Source organism: Acanthopagrus latus, chromosome 16 (genome assembly GCF_904848185.1).
Source record: "Acanthopagrus latus isolate v.2019 chromosome 16, fAcaLat1.1, whole genome shotgun sequence".
In the NCBI taxonomy this organism is placed as follows: Eukaryota; Metazoa; Chordata; class Actinopteri; order Spariformes; family Sparidae; genus Acanthopagrus; species Acanthopagrus latus.
The window spans coordinates 20,146,589-20,157,358 of NC_051054.1; the positions used below are offsets into that span (position 1 = coordinate 20,146,589).

The 10,770-nt window shown below is 45.1% G+C and overlaps 2 protein-coding genes across 2 annotated transcripts in view; one reads left to right on the top strand and one right to left on the bottom strand.

Moving 5' to 3' along the window:
* Positions 1–4,283, bottom strand: part of setd3 (SET domain containing 3, actin histidine methyltransferase) — a 28,028-nt gene extending 23,745 nt beyond the window's left edge. Inside the window, exon 1 of the mRNA XM_037125488.1 lies at positions 3,852–4,283. The gene's annotated coding sequence lies outside the window, so the exon portion shown is untranslated. The remainder of the gene's footprint in view (positions 1–3,851) is intronic.
* LOC119004937 (cyclin-K-like) lies at positions 4,264–10,598 on the top strand (the record flags this gene model as incomplete). The annotated part of the gene is made up of 10 exons (XM_037072271.1): positions 4,264–4,745; positions 5,240–5,321; positions 5,511–5,642; positions 6,915–7,020; positions 7,256–7,313; positions 7,478–7,647; positions 7,771–7,943; positions 8,035–8,065; positions 8,207–8,278; positions 9,415–10,598. Coding segments are annotated over 10 exons (1,752 nt in total), but the record flags the coding sequence as incomplete, so codon positions are not given.
* Between the last annotated feature and the right edge of the window lie 172 nt (positions 10,599–10,770).

The following is a 10,770-nucleotide window of genomic DNA, read 5'->3' on the forward strand; positions in this document are numbered from 1 at the left end:
TAATGGAAGATGAAGGACTCAGGAAAATGACTCACCGACTGGTTACAGTCTTCCCGCTAGAACCCATTTCACCAAACTGATGGAGAGGATGTACCAGATTACATTCCAGAGAGTGAAGAGTGCCATAAAAGCCAACAACAGCTAAACTGCTCTCATTACTGATGTATGGACAAGTGTGGCATCTGAAACCTACCTTGGCATTACATGCCACTACATTGGAGACATTTGGAACTGCACCACTAGAAGACAAACATTCAAAATCCAACACTGCAGAGGGGTTGGAGGAGGTTGCAGCCAGATTTGAAAATTCTCCAAGCAAAATTATAGCCAATGTGCATGACAATGATGCCAATATCGTGGCTGCAGCAAACATACTATAGGAGAAGCATGGGTGGGATTCTTTCCGCTGCACTGGCTACACCTTGCAACAAGCAAGTGGGGATGCAAGATGTCCCTGGCCTGTGGAACATTTTTTTTTCTTAAGTGAGCTAGCATGCATCAAGCTGAGAGAAACCATAGCACAAGTTTGTGCAGAACGTAAGCACAAGACGGAACAGCAAGTTCTACATGATAACCACACTGCTTTCGCATAGGTGGCATGTCACCATAACGCTGTCTGATTCAAGCATCACACAGAAGGGCAAACACTACCTTGACTGCTTGCCTGCTTGAAGAGCTTTCCACAGCCCGACCAATTGAAAGAGCCACTGTATTTCTGAGTGGGGAGAAATATATCACCATCTCTGCAGTATCTCCACTTGTGAAGGGACTATGGAAGTGCACCCAGTGCAGGCATTCCAAGTCACTGCTATGGAGCAGCTTCAACAGCGATGGAAGGCGATTACTTTTTCAGACATGGCAATGAACACAGTGATCCTCTCCTCTGGCCTGGGCCCGAGATTCAGAAAACAGAAGTTTCTGACACACGAGCAAGTCAAGTTTAACATGCAAGGCAAATTGCCAGCACAGGAACTTGGAGTAAGGAGGGAGGTGGATACTCAGCAGCATGACAGTGTGTGTGACCAAAACAGTTCCAGTGCCAATGTTACCTCCACCATAACTACAGACGGCGGACCGACAACTCGTTCCCCTACTTGACTCGCTCCCCGATTCTGAATCCAGCAGTGACAAAAAAAAAAAAAAACAGAGTTTGAGAAGCTGAGGATCCAAACAACCAAGAGAGGAACAAAGTCCTCACATACTTTGGAGAAAAGCTCGATGCCAAGAGAAAAAATCCTTTACACTGGTGGAGGGTTAATGAGAATAGATAACCACCATCTGAGTGCCTCTTTTCTACAGCAGGTAACATAGCTTCCAAGAAGAGAGCCAGCCTTAGCCCGGAGCGTGTGGATAATGCTTACATTTTTGGTGACTGAGTGCATGCGTTTACCTCAGTAGTGGTAGTCCTATTCTACCCCCAGGGCCTGATGTTGAAGCCAATTATAGGTATAACAAAGCCTGTTCAAGACTATGTTTGTGCTTTATGTTTTTCTTTATTATTATTTAACCGTTGCTGGTCATTTGATTTCAACCTAAGACTGGAACAGGTTTTTGTTTTGAGAACACATGTAAAGACCTGTGTGTGCACTTCATAAAATTATTATTTAAAGATATTCAATTAGGAGCAATATTCTATTTTTGAATAAAATTCTAGGTAAGTAAAAAAAAAAGTTAAATATATGTATTTTTTAAATCTGATTAATCGCAACAATAATCAGCAAAATTAATCAATTATAAAAAAATAGTTGTTGGTTACAGCCTTAAAATTAAGTGTATTTAAGATACAAAAGAAACTTGAACACAGAAGTTTTATGGTTGTATTTTTCTGTTTAGGAAGGAAATTAGAAGTAAAAGAATTCATTTCTCGACATATTGTGAGTTTCTTTTGCACATTTATTATACTAACAGCTGGTATATATTTGCCAGTTGAAACTATGGGGGCTGCTGGATTATCACCATCAGGATGGGCCGGGGCTAACTAGTTGGCATGCTAGCTTCAATAGAGTAAGTTGCAGTGATGGGCCTACGGCTTTCATGCCAGCAAAATGACACCTCTAAATAGACCAAGTGTCAATGTCCAGTTTACATGGACCAATTCAATTTCCAACAGGCCTTAGCACTACTAATATGGATTCCACTCCCCTGCAGCTGCTCACCCCACTTGCTCTCACTTACTTACACAAACACAGACGCACACAATTTCACAATCCAGACAGTTTACCAAAGCAAAGTGTGGCTGTGTCTCAATTCCCCTCTAACCAGCACTCACACATCTGCTCAGCGACATTCAGGAGCAGTTGTCAGTGTTTTCGCAAACCACTCTCTAATAAACAATTATTTAAAGCCACCTAGAAAACGCAAAGCAACATTAGAATTCATCTAGATGTGAACATGTTCAGGTCCACCAGATGAAACTGAGTCTGATGCTGTTTGGTCCTGAGCTTTTTTGTCAATGAATACAACAGATCATAACAATTACATTTTTGGAATTGTAAAACAAATAAAAGAATATTAAAAAAGGAGACTGTATGCTGGGGACACTCGCTGTTTTTCGTGTGGAAGTGTGACAGAGTTTCCATAGGACAGACAGACTCTTTTCTATGAATATATTTGGTATTTCTTTCCTCATGTCAGATGCCAAGGGACACTCCCTGCGACCACATCACTTGTTTGGTCCTGTAACACTGCCTTGTGGGTTGAAGTGTGGGACATTTGTCTTTTATGTGATGAGTGAGAGTATGTTTAGTTGTCGGACTGAAGGTCATCAGAACATCTCACTCCTGTCCTGTCCTGTCCTGTCCTGCGCTGCCAGCCTGTCCTGACACACAGACGCTGTCTCGCCTCTGTTGTGGCTCAGTTACTACCTCTGCTGGCAGATCAGAGGCAGGAACCAATCCAGCTCTGTAACTTTAATACAGACCAATGCCAGCACAGATGCAGGCAGTTTACCCAAGAAATCTAGACTCTTGTTTTTTGGCTTTGAGCAGCATTGAGCAACTTTCCATGTGACCCTGTATCCAGATATGTGATATAACACAGATGAAAACATCATTATTGATCAGTGATGGAAACATGACTTCCAAGTAAACACTAGAACCAACTCTACTGTTTCTGAAACCTTCAAAATCAAGAGAGAAATGTACATGGTAGAAACGTCATTTCTTGAAAATGCACATATCTCGTAAGTCAAGTAGAAAAAAAGCTTGAGTTCCTGTCCAAATCTAACTGAGTCAGCTAACCCTTCAGGAAACAGAGCCCCTCACCTGCCTCTGGGCCACTGGCACGGTTAGAAGCGTGGTCTGAACGCATGTCCATCCCGTGCCAGTCCCTGCCCCTCTCTGCTGAGCCTTCCGTGTAACATTAGCTACGTGACACTTTGAACTGTGAACACTGCTGTAGCTGTAGGGTAATACCGGGGGCTCCATTTAAAACATGGCGCAGGCGAGATATGTCGTTTTGTACCTTCCAACAAACTACAAGTTCACACCCCACCAGTGGCTAGCCCCCTTCGTTATGTGTAGCCTTCCCGCTGGGCCAGCAGCTAGCTCACTAGCACGGAATCACGCCCATCCGAGCAGAGCCGTAACTGGAGCGGTGCAGCGCTCATTCATGCACACTGGCTGCCTGACTTCACGTTACCATGCTAGCTGCTAGCTGCTAAGCTGTCAAGTACTAATGGATCAGCCTGAGTTTTAGAGGGGGCTAATCTACTGACTTGGCCGGGTACCTCGCCCAGCCTGCTGAAACACAGCTGCCTCCACAGCACACACACGCATTCGAACAGAACAACCCCGAACCCCAGGTCCAAACTTTACCAAACCAAACATGAGCATTTTTTTTTCGATTCATACCTTTTTTTAAGTGACAGCAGCAGTTCCTCTGTTCCTTCGCCGAAACCAACCTTGACTGTCTCGCGCGTGTGATTGGAGTAGTCGTGAAATACGCCCACAAAATAGAACGCTTTATTCCGGGGCGCTGATTGGTCGTTGCGCGGCACGCTCGCGGAACATGGCAGCGACTGGCTGAGAGCGGGGCCGTGTGTACGTTTAACGGTCGCTCGCCCACCGAGCTCTGCGATTGGACGTTTATTTTTAGCAGGCTTAAAACGACCACAAATGGAAACGTTTGAGCTACAACGATTGGTTTAAAGGCATGTCAGTCGCGGATGTGGCCCCGGCGCAGAGGGTCTTTGTTTGGATGGAGCAGCCCCCGTGCAGCTGGAGTACATGCCTTCTGTTGCAGCACACGGGGAACATTTAACTTTCTTTACATCAGCGGGATTCTTCTGGTCGGTGCCGTCCAGGTGTCAGTGACCTCCGTCAGTGCGTGGGAGCACCACCTGCGGGGCAGCATGAACACACTGTGTCGCGGTCTGCAGCAACACTAACCTCCTCTGGACGGTGGGTGACATTTGGACCAGCTGCAGCATCTCTCATCTCCTCCGTCCTGCCTGCCTCCGTCAAGTCGGCTCCAGGTCACACAGGAAAAACATCGACTCCAGCCTCCAGGTTCTGCCGCGAGCGGGACAAAACGGTCCTTTCCACCCTGGAATTCATCAGACCCCTCTTGTTCTGGGACAGGAAGGACCCGGCCACCCTGGACCACGTTAAACCATGCTGGTACTGGGACAAAAAGGACTTGGCCCACACTCCATCCCAGTCGGAGGGACTGGACCCTGCCACTGAGGCCCGGTACCGCAGGGAGGGGGCTCGCTTCATCTTTGATGTGGGCACACGGCTCGGCCTGTATCCTTCTGTGGCGAGCACAGTGATCACACACAGGGAGGCTCTCTGTCCTCCGCTCCTTTTGTTAAATACCAAACATTTAAACCTTTTGAGTCACGGAGGTCCAAACCAGGGCTCGACTGATTATTATCATATTCTGAGAATCGGCATGTTTCCGATTAATCGGCATCTGTGATTGTTCTGTCAGATTGCCAATTAAGTCACTTAGAAATCTTCTGCTCTGGCTCTGATGCAGCATCCTCACGACCTCCCGCCTACAACACTGTCTGATTGGTTACATGTCACAAAGTAACTAGTAACTGAAAGTATCTAATAAATGTAGTAGAGAGGAAGAATAAAGTAGCAAAAGTAAAGTACATCAAAACTGTACAGAACAATACTTGTCCCAAATATACATTTTCAGTGTATATATGTGTATGTGATTTATTAATGAGTAGCTACTGACTACAGTGTTGAAATCCCTGTGTCAGGCCTCTTAACCTCTGCGGCTGCAGGCACTATGACACACTGGCTACTGGCATCGTATACTTCCACCGCTTCTACATGTTCCACTCCTTCAAGCAGTTTCCAAGATATGTAAGTGGAGTCACGGCACCGACTGACACCGAACACCATCAGGCACTTGTGACAAACAGTTGTAACTGTGGCAGGATATTTTACAGATCAGCAAGCTTTTATCTTTGAGAAAGACACCATTGCACACTGTATGTCCCTGAAAGCAGAACTGTAAAATCTGAAGGAATGTGTGTTGTTTTCTGTGTGCAGGTGACAGGAGGATGCTGCCTTTTCCTCGCTGGCAAAGTGGAGGAAACTCCAAAGAAGTGCAAAGACATCATCAAGACGGCTCGCAGCCTGCTCAATGACGTCCAGTTTGCACAGTTTGGAGACGATCCCAAGGTATGTAGGAAGAGACTCTTTCATCAGGACAGGAACAGAATAATCACACATTAAGAAAAGAATTCAGAGACAAATGCAGAAAACAGTAAAGCACCATTTACTCTGTTTCTCTTTAACAATTAAGGTTCATAGTGTTCAGGCACATATCTGCATCTTTGTTCAGGCAACCAGATCTGTTTTCTGAAAGTCAGATCTTTAAGACGGACTGTCTGCACTGTTGTTTGCAAGTGATAAGATGATATGTCTGTCCAGACATCACCAACCTATTTGCATGGGTTGCTGTGGTAACGATGCAGGCATCAGTAACTATGTGTGATCATGGCGTGTCTTTTGAATGCCTGGTATTGTTACGCATGTTCCTTCCAGCTTGCACTGTACAGATGGAATCTCATTTCAAACCACCCCTGAGAGGCTGGTATTAAGATCCAGTCACACAGGTGTGAATCCCCCCAAGATGCAGTGAGGACGCATTTGAGATTTGAGCACTCGGGACAACTTTCAGAGGTCGATCGATGGAACATTTTATACATAAAGAAAGAAATATCTTCACGTATAATGTTTCAACAAGATGGCCCAAGTTAAGACTCTGCTGTAGATGGCGTTTTTGAATGATTCTCCAGATGCAATTACTCTCAAAATTTAGCTTTTTTTAAAGATGAGTCCGAGGACTTTCTCCACAGAAGTAGCTTTTGTTAGTCACTGTTACTGTTTAGCATCAATAAAATGTCCTCTTCTTTCATAAATCATGTGTAAATGGTGAAATCAGATGAAACTGTGTTCAAACAGCTGTTGGGAGAGACAATGCACTTCAGACATGGAAGCACACAGGACATGAAAACAAACATGTCCAAAGTGTGTTATAAGAAATTCTACGTCACTCAAGCCTTCTTGTAAATTCAGCATTAAATCAGAATGTGAAGTTGTTTGTCTGCTTCTGTATCACAAGGAAGACACTTGGCAGGACATCAGTGGGTTAGGATTTCTATTCACTCAACCGATAATCAATTTTAAATACAATCAGACATTCAAAAATCCCTGGGTGTAAAGTGCTCCTAAATCAACAAACAAATGGTGTATGTACAATATGTACAATACAAATGTACACTCGCGATTGTCTTGGGGCTATGTGGAAACACGCGGCCCCTCTGAGGATATTTAAGAACACCTTCTTAGCTTCAGCGCTTTGGGGAAGTGTGCGCTGTCCCACTGCAGACAGACAACCAGCAGACTGTAACTGTGTTTGTCTGTGTATTGCTGGCTCTGTCCTCACAGGAGGAGGTGATGGTGTTGGAACGAATCCTGCTGCAGACCATCAAGTTTGACCTGCAGGTCGATCATCCCTACCAGTTCCTGCTGCGCTATGCCAAGCAGCTCAAAGGTATCTGTGTTTGTCTTGGTCTGTTTCTGAGGCAAGTTAAGTATCGACAATAAAAAAAAGTAGAGTGAGTAAATAAATATACGCAACAACCTGATCTGCCCGGATGAATTGCTTTGCCTAAATCATTACCACTGCTCTTAGTATTTAAACAATGAAGTTAAAACTCAGTTCACATTTACGGTAATGTTCCTTCTGATCAAAGTGGAGCTATGCAGAAACTACTGCTGTGTTTCAGGTGACAAGAGCAAGGTGCAGAAGCTGGTTCAGATGGCCTGGACCTTTGTTAACGACAGGTGAGCTCAGAACCCTCGCAATAACATTTAGTACAGATATTCAGTGTATCTACTTTTCATCTATTTCATCAACACTACCATGGTATTTATCATCAGATGTTTGCAGATTGACTGATGTGTACTAGGGGTGTAAGAATAATACTATCAATTGTGGTCCTCCCAAGCCTCTGCACCATGGTGGCCCTGCAGTGGGAGCCACAGATCATAGCGGTGGCTGTCATGTATCTGGCTGGACGGCTCTGCAAGTTTGACATCCAGGACTGGACCTCCAAGCAGTCATCCCGGCGCTGGTGGGAGCAGTTTGTTCACGACGTTCCTGTGGAGGTGCTGGAAGGTAACGGCAGCGCCACCACAACATTTATAGTTTAATAAGGTGCAGAAGCTGTTGTAACCCGTATGCTGTTTCTACTGTTGTGTTCGCTCATCCTCTACTCTCCTGCTCTCCTCCATCACAAAGATATCTGCCACCAAATCCTGGACTTGTATTCTCAGGCTAAGCAGCCGATGCCTGAAGGGGGTATAGGGATCGGGGAGACCCTCCCCCCACCTTCCATCCTGTCCCTCTCAGCACCACCACTGGGAAAGAGGGCTTCCCCTCAGACCAGCCCCAGACCACCCAGACCAGCCCAGGTGAGCGGACTGCCTACATGTCAACCTCTATTAACTTATCTTTGATTCTATTTTATGACTTTATTTGATACCAGTTGTGGTTTTTTTCCAGCCTTCTCCCAAAGATGACAACAAGGCCACTAGTAAGTAAAATCGTGCCTATCTTACAGATGCCAAACACACTGAAGGACTCACAGTTGTGTTTAAACTCAGTCTATGTCATCATGTCTTTAGATTACTTCTTTTGATCAGTGACTTTTTACTCTTGTGTCCTTTTTTTCCAGAGCTCAACAGTCTAGAACCTCCTCCACCTCCTCCTCCTCCTCCCCCTCCCCCACCAGTCTCCATAAACCCCGGTCAGTGTCTTCTGCCTTTTAAAGTCATATTTCACAGCTTGAAAGATCTCTGGAAGTCTTTCATAAAACTGGGCTGTCTGTGCAGAGCAAAATATTCTTGAAATTGGTGCTGTACGACCAGAGAGAACCGGGCCAAAGAGCTGTAATGTTCGGTTTTGCTTAAAAGATAGAAAACCTAAAAAAGAAAGAACAGACTGTTAGTCAACTCACAAGTTCAGACAGGGAAAACACAACGCAGCGATAGTGAGTCATAGAAAAGTAATTCTACACAGGGTGCTGTAGGATCATAGGGGCAGACGGCAAAAAAGAGATTATCAGCTGAATCTGCAGATTGCCGCAGCTCTACGGAACTTTTTAGTGAGGTTAAGCTTGTTTGACGTCATGCAAGAAGATATACGAGCACATTTTCTCTTATTTTTCTTTGGATCCACGATTTGTGCTTGTTTTGTTCTCTGTGGTAAGAGAAGATTGTACTTACACAGAGAGCGTTATTAGAGATGACACAGATCAGTTGGATCAGACAGACGAATGGCTGCAGACGTTCTTCTTCTTACTATTTTTTTTTTTTTTTTGGTGGCATCTCTCCAATCGATGGAAAATGCCTGAGGAGGCCCAATGTTTAGCTGTCCGGGTACAGCTATCCTGTTTTGGTTCACTTTAGCAGCTCTCTGCTGTCTGCAGGAATAATGGACCAGAAAAAAATAAATAAATCATTGCAATTTTATTCAAACATGCTCTCAATCCTAAATCTCTCTGGATGTGACACTGTGGCATCAGTGAGAAGCACAGCTGCACACGGGTTAGACTGGCAGAGGGTCGTCTGTGGCTGCAGAGCTGGAACATGATGCAGCCGTATCCGGTGGACATTAGGGGTCAGATAATAAGTGAGTGCCAGCCATGTTCAGAATGCCAGATCAGTGCTGCTAAGTCAACATAAAGCCTCTGCACCAGTGGACTACTGATCGCATATAAGCCAGGCGTCTGTGTGTGTGTGTGTGTGTGTGTGTGTGTGTGTGTGTGTGTGTGTGTGTGTGTGAGAGAGAGAGAGAGAGAGAGAGAGAGCGCAGTATTAGCCACAATAATGTCACTTTGTGTACAAGTCTCTGAGGATCATCACTCTTTCTTTTCTCCCACAGAACCCGTACCCCCCTCCTCCTACCCACCAACCCCAGAACTGTCCTCTAAACCCCCGCCTCCACCTTTACCTCATTGCCCACCACCCCCACCTCCTCTACCCATGGACCTACCCCCTGCTAGCTCCTTGGTGTCCAGTGAAGGCTACCAGAAGCTCCAATCAATGATAAAGACAGAGGGCTCCTGTTACACCGCTGTGCACCAGGCCGGTGTCCCACCACTGGGCTACCACCACTACCCCACAGGCCCGACTTCCTACCACACTCTCCCACTCTCGGCCTATAGCTACCTGCTCGCACCTCCGCCCCCCTCAGTCATGGGGCTGGCACCTGGTTTGAGTGGGGGGTACCCGCCACAGTCTGCTGCTGGACACAATCAGCTACCGCCTCCGCTGCCCCCCGGGATACCCCCGGTAAGCGGGCTGAGTCGGGGTACGTGGATGAGATGAGAAACCATTAAAAGAGCAAAAGGTTCAGAAAAGTTAAAAAAAATAAAAAATAAAATGTGCACAACAGGTAACTTTAACGATCTGAACAGTTTCACATTTGAAGATGCAGGAAAACTTCCAGTGCTCACAGTTCTTCAGAGCTTTATTAGCTGATGATCATGGAGCAGATAGGAAAGTAAGTTATGCTAATTTGAGCCAATTTCATGACTTGTTCCCGTTCTGCAAAGCTGTGCTTTTATAAAAATGAAAAGTTCACCTGACAGTTTGTTAAATGACTGTTGACATATTTTAAGGTGAGCCATATTCTCATCTGTTGTATTTATTACTGACTCGTGTCCTATTTAATGTCCCACATGGCATCCAACCTTCTGCTGTCATTCCACTGATGATGAGATATTTTAGTGTTTAATGCACATGTGGAGCTGCACACTGTTTTCTTTTTAATGGCCTTTTAAAGAGGACTCAGCACTGTAAAAGGCAGCATCTTCACTGCGTCCCGTCCGTTATGTTCTGTCTCCGTAAAGCACTTTGCGTTTGAGAATGATGGAGTCCAGTGTTATTGAACAGGTTTATCACAGTGTTGTTGTTCGATTGTTTTTTTTGTTTTTTTTTTCCTGTCAGGATCTTAAAATAGTTTGGTGCCGACCAAAGCTGGCACCCTCGAAGCGCTTTGGATGTTTACTTTTTTTACTGTAAGAATGTAATAAACCTAAAAATAAAAGTGCGTTGCTAAAATTGTATTCTTTACATCATTTCCCTGTGAATGTGATCCGTTACATTCTGCAATATTAATCCACAGTTTGTTATTACAATGGTCTCTAAAGATGTGTAATTATATGTACAGTAGGCTTTTTTGCCCTCTCAGTCCATGGACAGTCCACGACAGGAGTCCTTGATGTTCTTTGGTCGC